The sequence below is a fragment of the Rhinichthys klamathensis genome, unplaced genomic scaffold (assembly GCF_029890125.1).
Source record: "Rhinichthys klamathensis goyatoka isolate OS25496 unplaced genomic scaffold, OSU_Roscu_1.1 h1tg000035l_1, whole genome shotgun sequence".
Classification (NCBI taxonomy): domain Eukaryota; kingdom Metazoa; phylum Chordata; class Actinopteri; order Cypriniformes; family Leuciscidae; genus Rhinichthys; species Rhinichthys klamathensis.
In genome coordinates this window covers 4059379-4079139 of record NW_026606583.1, presented here as the reverse complement: position 1 = coordinate 4079139, position 19761 = coordinate 4059379, and the positions used below count along the sequence as shown (strand labels likewise).

General features: G+C 39.1%; 1 protein-coding gene and 1 long non-coding RNA gene across 4 annotated transcripts in view; one reads left to right on the top strand and one right to left on the bottom strand.

Moving 5' to 3' along the window:
* Positions 1-19761, bottom strand: part of pcdh15b (protocadherin-related 15b) — a 248948-nt gene that overhangs the window by 11202 nt on the left and 217985 nt on the right. For all 3 annotated transcript variants that reach the window (XM_056245931.1, XM_056245929.1, XM_056245930.1), the window contains exons 28-32: positions 15276-15491; positions 13262-13350; positions 8577-8753; positions 6938-7156; positions 5636-5746 (exon numbers count right to left, since the gene is read on the bottom strand). In XM_056245931.1, coding sequence (XP_056101906.1) covers positions 5636-5746; positions 6938-7156; positions 8577-8753; positions 13262-13350; positions 15276-15491 — 812 coding nt within the window. The remainder of the gene's footprint in view (positions 1-5635; positions 5747-6937; positions 7157-8576; positions 8754-13261; positions 13351-15275; positions 15492-19761) is intronic.
* On the top strand, positions 1767-9852 carry LOC130080539 (uncharacterized). Its single transcript, XR_008806679.1, has 3 exons — positions 1767-1960; positions 6947-7107; positions 9325-9852. It is a non-coding gene; the product is annotated as an uncharacterized LOC130080539 (long non-coding RNA).

Below are 19761 nucleotides of genomic sequence, written 5' to 3'. Positions count from 1 at the left end.
TAAGGGGCTGAATTTATTGCAGAACTTTAATGGGGGAAGAGGTTTAAAACAAAGCCTAACCAGAATATCCGAGTCACATCAATACAGTGCTGCTCATTGTAAACAGAAGGTGCAATCATTACAGAAACAGAACATGATCAATTTTCATAAGGTCATGGAGACACTTCTGAATGTGCTACAGCACAAGAACAAAAACAATATGGTATAGTTGTGTACTGCTGCGAGTCGACAATAATCGGATGTAATGGTGCAGTATCCATCCATTAGTATCACAACAATTAAAGCTGGGCTTAGGAGGACGTTTGCTGAATTGAATGCAGCGTGTTTCCGTCTCAAAGAGTAAATGGAGGACATATCGCCAATCACACACACACACACAACATTGATTTAGCCTGTAATTACAACCAACTTGACGACTCAGTTGCCTCTCAAACCTCCTAATGTGTGCACAGTCACGTAACATAAAGCCATTTAACATTAAAACAAACTTGTTTATCTTCTGTGCCTTTCTATTCCTTCTACCAGAGAAGGATAACATTTTGGACCAAAAGCTTGCACTGAGAGAGACACAATTTCCCATAACAGCTGTTTCTGATAAATAAATTGATCAGTTTACGTAAATATCCTGTGCCAGATATTGGTGAAAACTGGTAGAGAGTGCAAATGTGGCCACAGAGGCTAAGCTATAACAATTATCAAAAGAGGGAGAAACATAAAAGAAAGAACAAATGCGAGGAGAGAGCATGCAGTGTACCCCAGAGAAAAAGCTTTATAGAGGACATTAATCCCATCCAGTGATAGTAACTTATAGCCCAACATTAGAGCATATGAATAAGATAATTTATGTGAGTTAGTGATAGTTTTGTGTACTAAAACAGTTTGAAGGGATAAAATAAAACGCCTGTATGAATGGTTTAAACTCAACTAAATAACAAAACACTCTTGCAAAACTGTTTAAAAATATTTTACAAAAACTGTAAAGCACAAACACTTGATTTTGTGTTATAGTTAGATGAAACACAATGGTAAGACAAAAAGTAAAGATGACAAAAATGTAGTGATAGTCTAATAGGCCATTCACACAGGACACATTTTCTTGCTCCATCGTAATTTTTTAATTATTAAATTAGTATTTTTGGACTATGTACATGTGCGCTAGATGAACCTCTTTTCGGTGTCTTGAGTGCCACATTTTAAATACAGTGTAGTGGATCAAACTCAGGTTACAAAACATCACATGTTTCTGGGCGTTTGATAAACATTTACATTTATGCTTTAATCCGAAGTGACTTACTTTGAGTTGAAAGTATACCTTTTATCAAATTTTGCACTCCCTGTTCATCATGGAATTGCTAGCATCATGCTTTACTGTTTGTACTACAGGAACGCCCTGTCCACAATATTTACATATGAACGTGACTTCTTTTCAGTTCCGCTATACTAAAATGTTTGCTAGAATGCATCCTGTGTGAACTGCCTCTAAAAGAGTAATAGCAACATGGACAAATAGAGTGTCACATGATAGTGGACTGAGATGGAAAGCGTTTCTCCAGCTCCTCCACTAGTGAGTTCATGTTTGGATTGGGCTCTGGTGGTGGTGCTTCTTGTACAGGCTCCGCATCTGACATGCCAGCCTCTGGTTCGACAGACACTTGTGGTTTGGGGACAATCTTTGGCGGGCACTGCTTTTTATCTATTTGTCTGTACATGTTGGCAACGGATTTCTCTAAGTCAGCTATGTTCTGGATGTTCTTCAGGATCCCCTTGAGTTCCCTCTTGGGAGGCTCCGGCTCGGGCGGCGGTGGGGGTGCTGCCGGGCGTAAGGACACCGGTCGGAGGGATGTGATGGAGGTAAGAGGAGGAAGGACGAATGGAGAAGGAGGCATGGGACGGGACAAGACTGGTGATAAGGCAGGTGGGAGAGGAGGAGGAGGCGGAGGGACTGGATGTGGAGGAACAGGTGAGGATGGAGGGATAGGAATAGATTGGGGTGGCGGATTGGAGGGAGGTGGAGGTGGTGGAGGGCTGGAGGGAGGTGGAGGAGGTGGTGGGGCAGGTATATCTGGAGGGTCGGGGATGATCTCCACATTGACCTCGTAAGACTCCACATCAGGATAAGAACTTATTCTGCTGTACTTCCGCAGAACTGGTGGAGTGGGCTTGTGACTGGGCGGAGGTGTTCCGTCACTCTGGGTAATGATTATGGACGGGGGCCTGTTGTTATGTCCCATGAGTGAAGATTGTGGGGTCTCAAAAACAGAGAGAAAAATATCAGAAGAGAGTGACCCACGAGAGTCCTGGCCTTGCCTTTGCCTCATGTCCTGCATGGCCTGCTGCTCAAACTGTCGTGCCTGCTCTTTTACTGTCAATTTGGGCTCTGTGTCTTCGTCCTCAAGCCCATCAAATTCATCAAGCATTTCTTTACTGTCCTTAAGGCCAGACTTCAGAAGTTGCAGCTCCCACTGAACTGGGTCCATTACCACCCTTCTACACCGTAGGGCTTCATTGGTCTCACATTTGTGCAATCTAGAGGGTAAAGTCCAGGAGTGTCCTGAGCCTGCGGATGGGAAGCGCAGGATGGACTTTCCCAGACCGCTCATGCTGGGTGAATACATGCCCAGGAGGTACCTCAGATTTTGGTGCTCAGGGCTGCTGAGGGTGCCGTCATCATGGTACAGGGGGTTGGTTGTAGTAAGCGGGTTCTCATCTGAAAGGAAGGTAATGTTGCTTTCCGACTTGGGCAAGTTGTTCAGTAGGATTCCATTAGCAGTGGACAGCTTGTGGGCAGCGATGGCACGGGTGGCAAATGAACTAATGAGACGCTGCCGATCGCCATCCTTCAGAACACACCTCTTAGTCCTGCTTTCAGCATAACCGCAAAAAGAGACAAAGAACGACTTAACAAAGGACGTGAACAACAAGGTAGACAGGGAAGTAGGATGGAAGCCAGCTACAAAAAGCACCTGCCTGGATTGACTTCAGTAAAAAGAACAAAAAGTGCTAATTAAATCCTAGGCAAAAACCTACAACAAGTTTCAGTGAAGGGCACTAACACAGTTCGTAGCTAATATCACTAATTAGTAGGAGCAAGGAAACTGATCACAATGCTAGGCAACTAATTTGAAGGCAAGAATGTTCAACAGCTTTCTGGGAAACAATCACAAATACATCTCTACCTTAAATAAATTGTCTACAACATTTTGAAACAGATGACTGCCTACTTACTTAGGTCTGATATCCAAGAAATGAGAATGAGAGATGAGGAAAAGAAAAAAATATATATAGTGAAATAGCAAGATGTTAAAAAAAAGTTTAGTAAAGTTTGTGTGTAAGTGCTAGTCTTTTAAGGGGGCTAGTCAGCCTAATACCAGACACAGCCATTCCAGATAAATCAGTTTAGGGGTGCAATAACATTAGTTATTCCAGTTGGTAATGGTTAGATAATCATATTTAGATCCAGGTAGCAGTAGAAAACAGCCATTTTACCCTCCTTCACTTCTCCTGCCTTCCTGAACCTCCTAAAAAGTCCAGTCTTCAACAAATTTGAGTCAGATAATAATCAAACCATGATAAAAGTGGATATTTGATATTCCAAAAAACCTTCCTGTAAAATTTATGAAATGATGACTACAAACACACCAAACAAGACAAGAAGCTGTATATTGTAACTTTTTTTTGTTTTTGTTTTTAAATCTTGTGAATGGGACCATAGCCTGGGGGTATCACCTCAACCTGGAACACCATCAACAGAAGCCCTAGCTTTGCCGAGCCATAAAATCAGGTTATGTTAAATCATATGTTTATTATTTAGAAATACTGCACCCAGAGCATCTTAACAACCAAACTATAATTTCTATTTACTCAAATTGAAGTTCTTGTTCTACAGGGTTCCTGCACACTTTTGAAAGTCAAATTTAAGGCTTTTTAAGACCTTTTTAAGACCTTAAGAAATCAAAATTAATACCGTACATTAGGGCTGTGCAGTATTGACAAAAATATATCTTGATATTTTCAACGTTTTGTTGATAATAATTAGATGATATTTTCCTGATTGTGTTTTTGTGCTGGTGCCATGGCTGGTTTAGGTCTGTTGTTGACAGCTGACTCACGAAGATATTCATATTTTTCATATTCTATGCAGTGGTCAGTTCACAGCAGTGACAGAAATTAATATTTTAATTAAGGGGCAATATTTGCCACCTTAAATTGATTTTTTCAGGGGCATTTTCACCTATATATGGACATTTTTTCTAAACTTATTTAGAGTTATGCATCACCTTTAATGTCAAATACTATCATTCAAATTACATTATACAGTAATTATACAATAATACTTAATTATATAATAATCATACAGTACCACTGTTACCAGTCAAATTAAATCATTCAATCAAAATCCATCTTTGCAGTGCAGAGGTGACAGAAGCGGCATCAGAAGTGGCATTAATATATTTACACTCCATTTACAACTGCATAAATAAAGCTATGAGATATATAGCCTATTTTTAAATCAATATTCAATATTTAAATATGAAATGATTTCTAATTTTAACATTTTATTTAAAGGGTACTTTAAATATGAAACCGCAGCGGCAAATCACTGTTGTGAGTAAGTGAGTTGAGGGAGTCATTCATTCAACCGATTCGTTCAAACGGCTGATTCATTCGGGAAAGAAGCAAGTGATTCGTTCAAAACGCGGATTTCAGTCAAGAAATCATCGCTGTCGGTTGCATTGAGACTCTGCTACTGTTTCATTTTGAAATTATAGTCGGCGAAATAAAGGGAAAACAAACAATATTGACAATATTGTGTCTAAAAAGTAACTCAATGTTAACTTATTGTTAATTTAACTTTTGTATAACATAAATATCACACTTGGAATTGTGCACGGGAAAACGGCACTCTTTCTGATGTGATATTCTAATATAAGAACATAATATGATATAAATATAAGACAAAAACTAATTTGGGGACATAACAGTTACACTGCACACATCACGCAGTGAAAGCACGAGACAAATGCGATGTCAGCTCGCAGTGCCTCGTACATTGTTAAAACAATGATTACAATATCATAATAGACAATACACATCGCACACCATACGCACATAAAGAATGAACTTACAACTGAACTGACATTTACGACCTTTCTTCTCCTTCTCTCCTCTCGCGTGCAGGAGACAGTTATGCTGCCGCGACTCGCGAGTGACGCGAAATGTCACGTGAATTAGCAAATCCACAAAGATAGAATAATAAATAAATAAAAATACGTACGCTAATTAGATAGTTTTAATTTGGAAAGCTTTTAGATATGTCTAAGTCAAAGTGTCATCTAAAATTTAAGACCTTTCATAAGTAAAAATAAGACTTTATAAGACTTTTTATGGTCTTAAATTTTAAAAATCTAATTTAAGACTTTTTAAGACTTTTTAAGGATCCGCGGGAACCCTGTTCTAATCATATAACTCTATAATAATTTAAACAAGATGCTTTCTTGTTTAAAATGGCAATGTGGTTAGAAAAATAGACCTAATTTATAGAATATATATATATTTTTTTTTACTTTTTAGACTATTAATATCAGTCAGTGTTTGGAGACATTGACAAGTAAAGGTCTGAAGGTATAAAACTTACATGGTGCTGTCGCCGAGCTCTTCATACAGATTGTTGGTGGCAGCACCTCCAGATTTGCCAGTGGGAAGCGCCATTTGGATCCTGGCTGTTTTTGCACATTCTGCCTGCCGTCTTTAGATAATGAAGACAACAAGTTGAGCAAAGTAAAAGCATTGGCTTATATAATGAAATATTTTCTGGACATTTAGCTATTTTGGTGTTTCTCAAATAAAAAAACAGATCAGTGGTTCTCAAATTGTGGGTCGCAGACAGCAATATAATAATAATAAACAATGCTATGCAAATGATAAAATGCAACTAAGCATCTTGTATAGTTAGGACTGCACAATAAAAAATATATATATATTTTTGTTGATGCCAAAAATTGTCAATTCAAATGGTATGTTGGCTAAAATGTATCTAAGCTAGTTATATTTTTGCAAATGCCACCATGGATAGGTTGCATGATGTACGATGCTTGAGAGAGGGAAATGGTTAGGATATATAACCAACATATCATTACACATGCATGTCTCAGTACGATACTTACTCTTTGAATCTGAAATTGGTGCATTGTGGAAAGAAGAAAAATTAGATATATTAGACGATGACACTTATTACACAGCAGTATCAGTAAAAGCACTGCAAAAATATATGGTGGATTTCAGCCACAACATTAATAAATCTGCTCTCTGTTTCCCATAAATATGAATTATCTTCATCCCAAACTAAACCATCAATGATTCTAGAATGATCCTTATATCTCTAGCTCAGATCCTGTCATTTCATTCCTGAATTCTCATCGTCAGGTCTGCCATATGGCACTGGCTCAGCTGGAACAACATGTAAAACTCATCAACTACAGACGGTTTCCTCATATTTACCTCTCAAGGCCTTAATTAATCTTCTTTCACACCGAATAAACACAAGACCAGGCAGCTCTCAAAGGTGTTACCATTGTGAAAAGAGAGAATGTGTGTAGGTGTAAATGTCCCACTGAAATCCCAGCGGAGGGAAGCTGCCTGCTTAACACAAAATGTTTCTAACTTAATGACCTTTACACATTTTTTAAAATTTATTTATTAGTTTCTAAGTGGAGAAATCTTCGGTCTGAGCAGTCTTTCCACTGATTCCCTCGCATTCCCGCACAGGGCATGAAAGCAACATAACATTTCTGTTTAAAAAAAAACTAGAAAAAAGGCAAAGAATTTCAACAGATGTATTGTTTGATGGCTAATTTTACTAAACATTATTATTAAAGGCCATTTTGGGGGATTTGGATTTGAGCTTTAAGGTGTACTGGACTATAGTGGTGACACTCACTGTCGGTAGGTGATGATGACGATGAGAATGGCTGGGATACAGCACATGATGATGATGACGGCCAGGGCCAGCAGGGCTCCTTCGGTGTATCCAACAGACTGAACCGCCTTCTTTACGCTCTCCACCACATCCGGTGTGCGGATCTCCAGAATGCGTCCTCCGCGACCTAGGTAGGGCTGGAACTCCTTATTGATATCCAATAACTTCCCATCTAAAAACCTGGAGAAAACAGTCACGTATGTGGCCTTGCATATGCTATTCGATTAGTTCAGCAGTGCAAGCAACATAAATCTGGCCATAGAGATCTCACTTGCTTTTTAGCCAATCAGTGAATGACTAATCAAACATATTTAAAATTCACTTTTATAATAAAGTTCTAAAATATGTCCCCATTTTTTTTGTTTAAATGCAATGTAATGTGCCAATCTTATGGTTACTTTGAAAGCACAATTTCTAAATATCATTCACATTGTAGACAGCTAAATAAAACGTTAATAAAAAAAGAAATGTTGTCTATATTAGAACTAAAGGGTTTTAAAGTGCATTCCACAGCCTACAATTCACGATTTGCCCGTACAAGCGTTAGAAACAGTGCTGTCTGAGCAGGATAATTACTGTGACAAGACAGACAATATGGCTAAGGATTTAACCACAAGTCTAATTTTTATAAAAAATGAGAAAATGTCTAAACAAACATAAACACACACTCCATCTGCTTTATCGTGCTGCTTGGATAAAAAATGGGCAAACATAAATGCACGTCATAAGACTAACTAATGGCTAGGGATGGATGGCCTCTTAAATCATGCTATGAGCAATTTTATATCAAAGTTATTGTGGAACCTGATGGACGCAACACAAAATAAATGATTATTCATAACAAATGAATAAGTTAGACATCAGTGCAGACTGGTCCAAAATGAGCCAAGAGAGCCACAAACAGCCAACATGCTTCATCTTGTAGTTGATAAAAATCATATTTCCACCTCCAGTAACAGAACACAATATCGGGACACAACTGCGGGAGTATTCTTATACGTGGTGTTACATTTTTCAAATCCAAAACATGTCCACTTGATGCACCAATAACATTGTTGCGGCATTTTTTAGATGCGTAGCGCTCTGCATTTTCACATTAATCCATGTAAATAATAAAGCATTCCTGTCCATTGATTGTATAGCCACACAGACACAGTATCACAGTATAACTCTTAAAAATAAAGGTTCCAAAAGGGTTTTTCCACAGCGATGCCAGAGACGGACCATTTGGTTGCCCCAAGAACCTTTCAGAAAACTAACCTTTTTATTTGTATGCAGAACATATAAAATAGCCAAGGAACCTTTCTCCACAATGACCAAGCTTTCAATGGAATGATTCCATGGATGTTAAAGGTTCTTTATGGAACCATAAATAAAGAACCTTTATTTTTAAGAGTGTATGAAGGGTAGATATATCTCTAACGGTTAGGCGAACAAGTTACAGGGAAAAGTCAGGACACCGACATCATTTTCAACTAAAAACAGAAAACTTTTTATGCGTTTTGGCCGTTCAATTACACAAAACAGCGTATTGGGGGTATGCAAATGCTAACTTTTAAAAACGATACAGTTATAAGTTGGGTAAATTGGATGCACTTACTTGAAGAGCTCTTGTCTTGAGAGAGCTCTGTTGGTTAGAGGGTCAATTGCATAAACCATCAGGTCAGATTTGGAGTAGTCCTCCTGTTCATAACCCTCACCAAAACGCCGAGGCCCGATTGATTCCACGACTACTTTGGCTCCTGGGATCTGGTCCTGGACGTAGCGCTCTAAAATCCTGAATTAAGAAACAGACAGAAGATGAGAGATCTACAACAGAACCTCTTGACAAAGATGTTCTATTTAATATTTTGCGGCAGTCTATTCATTTATAGTAAAGGAAAGCTCTACACAAACAGCCCAGTAAAGAACGCCATTTTCACAAAGGGCGTGTCAACAAAAGAAAAGAAAAGAGCCAAAGATGTTGGACTGGCACAGGGTACACCAACAATTTAAAGAATACTGCATATGGACTTCAAAACCATGAACTTGGTCTGGAAATGAGAACAAACTACAAACTGAACACTGAATAAAACTCATTGTGAAAAAAAAAAAAAGATTAGAGGGTCTGCATCAAGTTTTTTTTCTGTGCTAATTTGAGAGCCCCTAAGCCATTAATTGGTGGGCATATATCAGAGAAAATAAACTGACAATCAACTTCCACACGATTGCAAACATGCACAACAAACACTAATTGCAGTAATCACTAACTGGAGAAATAAAACAGGACAAATTACACAAGAGCAATAATTACACTGCCTAAATCTAACCCAAAAGCTGCAAACCCCTATTTTATCCATGTTTATCAGGCTGAACGGGAGCTGTTTTGAACACAGAGGTGCGCTGAGGACAAATACAAAGCAATGGCTGAAATGAGCTGTGTAAGACAGTGTTGCTTCAAAGCTGGTGTCCTTGTCTCGCAGTAGGTGCCTTTATTACCCCTCAGCTCACATCTCAGAGCAGCCAGCCCTCCTCAGCCAATTACCTGCAGTGACTCCGATATCCCCCCTTCACAGCTGCCGAGGGGAAATAAGAACACGGGACACAAAAGAACAGAGGCTGGAATGATGACTCTAAAGGAACAAGGAACAGGTTTTCCGAGGAAACAACCTGACAAGAGATGATGAGGAGGTTTGGGAAAACTCAGGCTGTGAGTTATATCACCTGAGGCAGAAAATGTGTGTTAGTGTCTGTGTATATACTAGGAATATTAAGATGTGTTTATGTCTCCGTATTAGCACTGTACAATCTCAGCACTTTCCTGTCTATGTGAAAATGAATACTCGCATCTTTGTGTCGTTCCAGAACCAAAAGAATTTCCAGTTACACTTGAGTACACTTACAGTTGAGTATTAGTAGACTGTTAGGAGCAGGGCTAGGGTTAGTAGAATGAGGGTTAACTTATTCAGTAGAATAAGTTGACATGCACTTGCAAATATACTTATAGTTAGTAGAATGTCTAAAGGTGATCATCAAAATAAAGTCTTAGCAGACATTAAGCAGACAGTCTAAGTCTAATATTCTACTAAGACTCTAAAGAGAGTTAGTTGACATGTTGGTGCAATGTTACTATAGTCAACAGAATGTCTAAAAGGCACCATCAAAATAAAGTGTTACAGAATTTCCTCCTGTGAAACAAGGAGATATTCTAAAAAAAGTTCATGCTGCTCTTTTCCATATGATGAAGATAAATGGAGATGGATGCTGTTGACCACCAAAATGCCATAAAACATCCTAAAAGTATGGTAACAGTGGTTTAAATGACTTATGCTCTATATTTTGTCTTCTTAGGTCATTAATCTACTCTTATTAAATCTACTTGTTTAATATTTTTAGATGTATATTATGTTACGTTTTTCTTCTTTATTTCTTTCTCTCTGTTCTCTTGTGTATATATGCATGTAAGTACCTAGAGCTTCCCGGAAACCATACCATATTCCTTGTGCACACTTATACATAAATTGCATTGTGATTCTGATTCTAAATTTGTATGAGAAAGGGACTGAAATTGAAGTTGTTATTCACTATAAAAATCTCAAATTTTACAAATTCAACTTTGTTCCGGTCATGATTGGTTATGCCACACAATAACGAATCATGTTTGGTATCACAGATGAAAGAATTTTCATATTTCACATTTGAATATAAATAAACACAAAGCTGCAGCTGTGATTTTCAGTAAATAGCAACTTAAATTTCACAATGCTAATGTATGGCTTCAGAAAACTTGGAATATAGTGCATACACAGCTAATATAGTCCAGAACCATTGATAGGGGACACAGTTTTAAGACCCTGATGTATTTCAAACGAAATAAGAGGACAAACTGGTGCGATTTTATTTCAAACAAAATCATGCCAAAATAAAGTTTGTTTAGAGGAGGTTGGTTTTGGGGAGTTTACTCCGGCGTAAATGTGACGTGAGCAACCTGTTTGACAGTTGTACATCTTCTACTGCGCCAGGAGGAATCTGAATCATTCCCTTCCGATTCTTGCAGAGCCGGAGAGAGTAAGTATTAGCTGTCCATGAGCTAGCAGCAGGAGAAACTTTATGACTCTCTATGGGCTTATCCCTTGACTTTATTGGACGTTATGCCTTCCACGTCCCCCCGATTGCCCGCGAGCTTCTCCTTCTGTCTATACGGTAATTTCTCTACTGTGCGACAGAGAGTAGCGTGTTATGATGCAATCGTTAGCCTATTTTTACAAAAACTGCTTCTACGGGGCCATAACGTAAGATACAAGGTAATGGAGCCGTTTATACATTGTCGTGTTTCTTTAGAAATAAACAATGGACAAATGGAGTCTTTAAACGCCTCATATGTAAAGTTATTCGCTGTCAAAGTGACACCAAAATGAATGGGAGTCAATGGAATGCTAGTCTCAGCCTCAGACGTCACGCCCACGGAACGTTGGCTAAACATCTGATGCATATGGTACACTTAACTGGAAACACTTCAGGAATGTCGAAGTCGTCATCTGATTGGTTGAATTTTATCGGATTTCCGGGGGGCGCGAGTGTCGCGTTTATTTTCGGTCCGCCGGGAAACAGACGTGTGATTGCGGAAGAAAAACTGTTGTGTTTACATGAGTGACAACGAGCATTTATCAAGATCAGTTAAACGTAGGATTCTCAAAAGTATGCGAGGTTCACGGCATAGACTCTTGAAGTTTTCTTCTCCTTCTTTGATTTTCTATGCTGACTGACTTGTTGCACGCAGGTCTGTTGTTGTGGGGACATTTCCACGCCCCGAAACGTGACGCTGAACGAAACGAACTGTAATTGGTTGTTTTACATGTCGGTCAAACGGCCTTATGGGCGGGCCTTGGCCAAAGAAAGCTGCTATGAATTCCAGACCTTCAGCCGTCAGTCTGAAGGTCTGGCTACGCGAGACTAATGGAATTCTAACAGCAGGTGAAGGCTTGCTAGCCAATGGCGGCCCCCTGGCAGACTTCAGTTTCCGGCTGGTGGATTACCCCATAGATATCTATATAAAGGCTAGATGTCTTACGGCGGAGTCTCTATCGTCACCACCGGCGGCCATCTTGTCACAGGCAGGCTTTCTGGCGGACTCTGTGGTATCTGATGTAAGATGAGTGATCAGCACGAACACAAATACTCCTATCTCGTTGAAATCTTGACGGATTTACAAACGGTTTGGTTTCTTACAAACGTTATTTACGTGGCTATAATTCTGGATGATTATTAATTTATACACTTATTATTCATAAGTATGCAGTGTCATAACTACATCTCTGACGTTTATAACAAACCAAACCGTTTGAAAATCTGTAGAAAATTGAGCAAGTTATGGTTATTTAAAAAGTACATGCACCATTAAAACACAATGTTACGAGTGAGCGAGCTGCCTGTGACAAGATGGCCGCCAGGTGCAGACGTCGACCTCCATTGGCCAGCCGCGCGGACGAGATATCTAGCTTTTATTATGGATATCTATGGATTACCCCCTTGGATTTCCTGGAATGACACGCTATCTTCTTCTGCGGGGCATATTTGCTGTGTTTGCGCGAGAGCGCCCTCTGGCTTTCAGATGGAGCAGCATTTACTACTGAGCACAGAGCCGTACTTCACTGACAAGCGGCACATAAAATAGTGGCAGCCTTTTGCCAAATCGTGTGCGGTTTCATTTCGATGAATCGTGCAGCCCTATTTCAAACTACAAGTGTCAGTGGCGATTACATAATGTTCAGGATGTTCAAAAATAGCATACCGCTGCTCAGGTATTTTAAACTTCTTTTTAACCCTAAGTGAAGAACGAAAAAGAAATTTGCTGTTGGTATATTGGGAGCTTTATAGAGTTTCACAGTGTCAAATTTCTGGGGGTGTTGGGTAGGGGAATGTTCCATTTATGTTGATGTTTCATTAAAAAGGAAGTCATTTAGATTTGTGACAACATAAAGTAAGTAAATGATAACAGCACAACTTTTAAGTAAACTATTTCTTTAAGCAATAATAAGAGCTATTCCCATGGCTGATAGAGGAAGGTGGGGGGTTTCTGGTAATTCTGCTCTTGGTGCAGATGTTAAACAGTGTGGGTCCTACTTTTATCTGAGAGGGTTTGACAGAATCAAGCAGCCCACTGATTTATCCCCAACATAAACATCTGCACCAGCAGGAGTCAAGTACTCATGCATACATTACAGCTTCAAGCACTCTCTGGCTGCTCGGAATGTTATTTTGGGGAGTATGTCTGGGTGAAGAGTGTATTTGTACAGAACGAGTTACCCAATCAGCTGATCCTTGTTCTGTTCAACTACAGTGGGCGACACGTTGGATACGACCACCTGCATGTCCAGCTGGTTAACCACTGACACCTGGGAGATAGGACAAAAATAATCTCTAGTTAAAAAAGGGAAAATGATGGTGTAGCATGAAGGTTCTGAACTGCTTCAAATATGCTGTTCCTGTGGTTGATGAAACTGGGAGACAGAAATCAGTCAAATTAAACAAGGAACTTTAAGTAAGTCTTACTTTGTCATACAAATAAATTATGAACACTTGCAAAACAAAGAGAGAACCAATGGAATATTAGTAACCGATTATGTTGTAGTCAATGTGTGCTTTTTGTTGTTCTATATCCCCTTTTGGACATCACTTTTGGTCACAACTGTATATATGTACTGTTAAGCTGAAAAAAAAAAGTGGTTTGATATTTTGAATGCAGTGAAATTCAGACATTAAGTTAAACTTAACGTAAGTGTCTCACCAAAAATAGTATTACCGAATGTATGTGAATCATAATGGTGATGAATCTCCCTCAAAAGTATTAGAAGAATCACGAATGGAATTGTTCAGGACTCGTAACCTGTAAATTCCTTTAGCTTGTATTTAAATCAAGCTCTATATATGGAGCAGTCTAGCTGACATCATCTAAATACCCTTATCTCTGCATATTTATTTAACTCACAGACCAAGTGCAGGTTCAAGATAGTGAGAGCTATTGAGAGATTGATTTATGGGTTTAAATACTGCTGGAGCCCCTCAGCCCACAAAAAAAAATCGATGTCTCTTCGGCATCAGCTTTGGACGTTCTTACAGGCAAGCTTACAGGGACTGTATTTTTCTAATCAAAATCAGCTAACGGAGTTGCCACTGCTGTAAAATCAGATGATGGATTGCATCTCAGGACAGATTACTGCATTAAACTTGAATCAATCTGTTCAAACTGGCCTGGGAATGTGTATTTAAAGGCAAAGTGTATAATTTCTATCCTTCTTGCAAAAGCAGAACTGCTTCTCATCTGCAATCGCCCTGATTCTTATGCCACTTAATGATTCTGGTTCCTTTACAATTCCATTAATTATTCTTTTAATACTAAAATTCTTTGTCTTACTTCGCCATTGACGATATTTTTCTTAATTTAAGACACAACGATTCCCCGCTTTTTCTGGCTAATACGGTTATATGCTATCACGCATCTTCTGAAATAATTCAACATCTCCAGATCCAAAAACAAGCAAAGAAGATGATCTGCTTATATACCAGAAGGATCAGATAGAAGATTGCTTATCCACATTTTAGCTTTAGGGGTGTTTATAGACTCGATCAACTCAATCTATGTTTTGCTCATCGTTCTGAGTTTGAAGTAAACTAAATCTTTGACAAAAACTTTTCTCAGCTTTTTGTTTGAAATGCTGTTTTTTAATGAAACTTACCCATTCGAGTTTTAATACAACATTTTTATGAATGAAGCTTGAAGCTAGAAGCTTCATAGAAGCTTAAAAGCAAAGTTATTTCTCTTGATATATTGAATGTTTACATATAAAAAAAAAAACTTTCTGGGGCTAATGAAAGTTTTGTGAATATCAAAAAATGCTGGCGTTGGCTGGCACTTTTTTTTTGTTGAAAACGCTGGCATGGAAAGAGTTAAAATTTATGCTAAATACTGTATATGCTAAACAAAAACAATTATATCTTTGGCAACATATTTATCTTTTTTCCTAATCCAAATACCATTTATTAAAACAAAATGCTGCTGTGGATGTGTATCTTTAACCACGTTGTCATATGAACAACCAGACAGTAATAAACCAATACGAATGAAAGTAAAGACACGTCTTTAAAGTTCCACTCACTGAGTCAGATGTTACATTTAAGACTGATTTAGCGAATAAGGGACTTGTAATCAAACCATCTTTTTGAGTGATTCATTAATAAGAACCAGCTCTTTCTCAAATCTGACTTTTGAATGGAAAACAACTAAATCGCTCAACTTTATGCTCCCCGATCACATACTTACCACCACTTGAGCGCTGCTGCTGAGTCCCTCCCCGTAGTCGTCTATAGCAACCACGTCAAATTTGAAGTAAGAGCGCCGCATGTTCCTGTACATGATGGCTGTCTTAATTACGCCAGTGAAGGGCTCAATAACAAAGCCGTCTTTGCCGTCAGTAGTTGGGGGGATAATCAGCCTGTACAGCATGGCACTGAAATTCCCTGTGTCCTTATCCAGAGCCTGTCAGAAACAATAGAGCAGACATGTCAAAGAGAGGAATAGCCATGAGCTACTTTTCACCTACAACAGAGAGCTGCTCAACCTCTGCCGTCACACGTCGTTCCACCTTCGGCCCTTAGGAGGAGCTCCAAGCTCCGATTTGCCAGCACCAAGTCTCAGATGAGATGAGCATTACAGCACTCCACTGCGGTGACAATGATTTATAATGGCTTTTTACATGAGAGGGAAACAGGCGGCTCCACGGGCAGCAGGGTGCCCCGGACCAGGCAGAGTCATTAACACAAATGAGGCTTTCACCAATATGCCTGGGAGACCCGTTTCAATAAATACAGTAAGTGTGTATTAAAGTCCCTTGCAAACAAAAGGTCTGTCTTTGAATTGGTGTGGCTAAACTCGGTGGAGAAAACCTTCGATCTGCGCTGCGGTGAGTTCTTGAGCCGAAACGGTTTGAAATTGAATTCGTAGTTCCACAAACGTCTCTTTTCTTTTCTTTCTTCACGTTCTTAAACCTCAGATTAAACCCGGAGAACATCAGTAAGGCAATGTTTTCTCAGAAGGGTTGCTTAAACTAATTATCAGATCAGGAGGGAACAATGAATGCAGGGAGAATCGGAAAAAGGCGCTTCCACAACAACGCGTAAAAAAGTAAAAGCATTTCAATCCCTGTCCTTAGGGTTGGCAGAGCAAAGAACGGTTTAAATTTCCTCGCCCTTTTCTCCTCAAAACTATTTAAAGAGGGATTTCAAAGTAGATTAAAGTGGTCTAATCTACGAGCCCCTGAGCTGTTTGAACAAAATTCCATAGTACGCAATTCCCATGACACCTGAGAAATGGACAAAAAGCATGACTGTGTATGTCAAAGCAGCGTATTTGGCTTTTTGCCCGCTGAACTTCACATCTCAGATGTTTCTACAAGTAAACAGAAGACCTTGACGAGAGGTAATCTGTATTCGCAGTGAATGTGACCCTATAAAACCCTAGACTTCTGCTGCGTGGCTTAACTCAGTCTGGGGTCTTGGCTAATAAGGTCTCCTTGAACGAACGCATGACGCCGGCCATCTGATAGCATCACTGCCGCTGTTCTTATAGTCGGCACATGAACTTAAGGCAGGGTGAAGCCATGCGAGGTAAAACCCAGTGTGAGTGGCAGCATGTGGCCTGCATGTCTGATTAGAGAAACACTGATGTAATTAAATGGACAACTTTTTCAGGCTGTAGCTCTGAGGCCAGAAATTGAAATGCCTGTTGAATACATTGCAGTTTTGATACCACAGTAAAAACTAATATGCTCTTAGAACTAATGAAATAAACAGTGCTTGTTTTCTGGGTATTTATTATCACTATCAAGTAAGTAAACAGTCAGAAATTTGAAAAAAGTAATAAATGTTAAGTAAAATTATACTTAAACAATTAAGATGAATTAGTAATAAAGTTCAAATTAAACTTTAAATTATTAATAACCCACCCCCCCCCCCCCCTTATTCCTAGCTTTGTGTATGTTACAATATACAGTAGATAATTTAATTAAAATGTTCCAGCCAAAAGCAGTGAGTGTTTTTCTATTTTACTTGTCAATACTGTTTTTTTGATTAATATTATGATTTTAGCATTTTAAATTAGAATTAACTTTGTATAGACACTGGCAATTTAGACATCCCTAGCACTTCAGCACTCAAGGGGGCGATAGAGTTACCGTAAAATCTGTGCTATTAACCCAGATGTTACATGATGTATTTTTGTAGGCCAACTGAAGTCAGCATCACTCTGTTTCCGATACCATTTTCCATTGGCTTTTGGTTTATTGCAAAAAAAAAAAAAAAACTGTGACTAACAAAAGTTTATGATTCCTACAAGTTTTGTTCACCATGATAATCTTCCCAAATGAACACAACTTGAATTTGAAGCCTTAATAAATCAGCAGAAGTAAAAAGCTAAACAAAGGCAATAAACAAACTACAGTCATATGACCACAATGCCGCCATCATTAAACTTCCGACAACTCTTTTAGTCTTTATTTAAAACATTTTCCCTGAAAGTTTGAGTTCGAATAATTTGCAAGAGCATGAATCACGATTATGAACACAACAAGGCTGTGAAAGCAAACTACTATTTTCAAGACAAGTTAAAGTTTTAAAATAATCAACAGGAGGTATTACTGCTGTATTTTATGTGGTACAATAAAACAGGAAAATATCCTGAGCTTGTGTTTACAGACCTTATTTCAGGCATTTAACCAAAAACCCATTCAAATAACCCATTGACTTCAGGAAGATGGAAACTCATTTCTGGGTTTTGGCCTACAAAAATACAGCAGCACTCTATTATTCTGGTAGTCAGCCATAAACATGGCAACAGTTTAACTCACTTTAACAGATACACTTTTACTCTGCCATGAAAGGATTTGACTTGATGGAGACATGTTCTGCTAATAGCGCCACACTGTAACACTGACAATTAAATCTGTGTATTATAAATCACATCGGCAAAAATGTGCAAAATCGAGCTGGATAAGCTAGTAGTATCTGTTTATGTACTTGTATTCATAGATGCCACCTACGTCACTAGAAATAGAACGCCGCCATATTGACGACCGATCTCGCCCGGTGGCCGCCCAAACTGCCCATTTGATTGAGAGAGAAAGAGAGATACATGGATACAATTTTAATTTTAGGCTCCGATCCTTATTTGTTACCCCCAGTTTTCTTTTGTCCTTTATTATCTGCCCCAGACTTGCCCCAATTTGCCTTCCATGATATATTTATCTTGTGCATAACCCCTCCCCATGGATCGCGAAGGCTTTCAGAGTAATTTACAGACGCGTATCAGCTGTTGCTGGATGGGTAAAAGACGTAAAAGTGCGGCACCTGGCCACCAAGGATTTATATTTAATTAATGGAAATGTTGGTATTATAAAAAAAATTCAAATGTATGATTTTGGTGGTAGTTTGCTCTGACTAGGTAGCTAGTTGTTAGGTAGTTAAGTCTCAGCTGGTAGCTTGCCAGTTGTTAGCCACGGCTCGCGGCTAGCTGTCATTAATCTGGATTAGGCCTGTCGCGATAGTCAATAAATCAATTAATCGCACGATAAAAAAATATGCTCGATAATTTTTCCGGCCGCGATAATTTCCATTTGCATGCTTTGTTCTCCTCGTCTCTCTCTCTACCAAAGAGACTGGATGACAACTCTGTTTAAGACATGACTGACATATTTTACGTGAATACTCTCCAAAACGGACATTTAAACATGATGTTGTGTGTATTTGTCAATTCAGACACGAAACAGCTCAATTCATTACTCGCGCGCTGTATATAGGGCTCTATGGCTGGACGCTTCGGGTCGGGTGTGTGCGCACAGAAAGATGAGACATGATACAATAAGAGAAATACAATGAGAGACATTTCTTCTATCCTTTTCTTTTGGTATAGAATAAAATACCAGTTCGGCGTTCCTCTTTCGGCTGTTGTTGCAGCCAACTGCACAACATGTTGCAGGCATTACTGAGACCGTCGGTCGTCAAGATGGCGGCGTAAAGCTACAGTGACGTCATGTGAACCGAAAGAATAGGTAAAATTTCAGGCTTATGGTTGAATAAAGTCATTGAAAAATAGATATGAGTGAGAAACAGTAAGTCAGAGAACACAGAAAGTCACTGTGAGAGAAAAGAACTTGCAGAGAGAGAAAACAAAAGAATATTACATAGAGAGAAAGAGGCTGGAAAAGGACAGTGCTCTGTGCTCTGGGAGAAAGCCTGGCTGATTTATGAGGATCTTTGATTCATTTTCTTTTCCAGAGAATGCGGCGCTCTTGTCCACGCTATTGACAGCTGTGTTGAGATCTGTATCAGCGAGCCTCCGCAGCCGTGGCATTTTATAAGCTGAATCACGGTGATCCAATCTTTCAGACCCCAGCTGGTCAGACTTAAGCTCTTCAGCCGAGACCAGCAATCTGACCAACACCTCACGCAGACCAAGAACCACCGGCACTCCAGCAAAAACTAGCATTCCAAGCTTTTTCAACAATAAATTCCCATGGCTTGTCTATTACTTCATTGAAACGTGTCCTAACCAGATGCAATGTGGTGAGATTACAACAACAAGCAATTGGTCTGACCACACACTGACAACATGACTACAATACACAACAAAATAAATAAAAAAAAACAGCCAATCACAAGAGTGTGTGGGCGGAGCTATGTCTGCAAGCCCACTGCACTAAGTACATAATCAAAACGATAAATATTGCACCATTTTTGCATCTTAGAATGTCTTG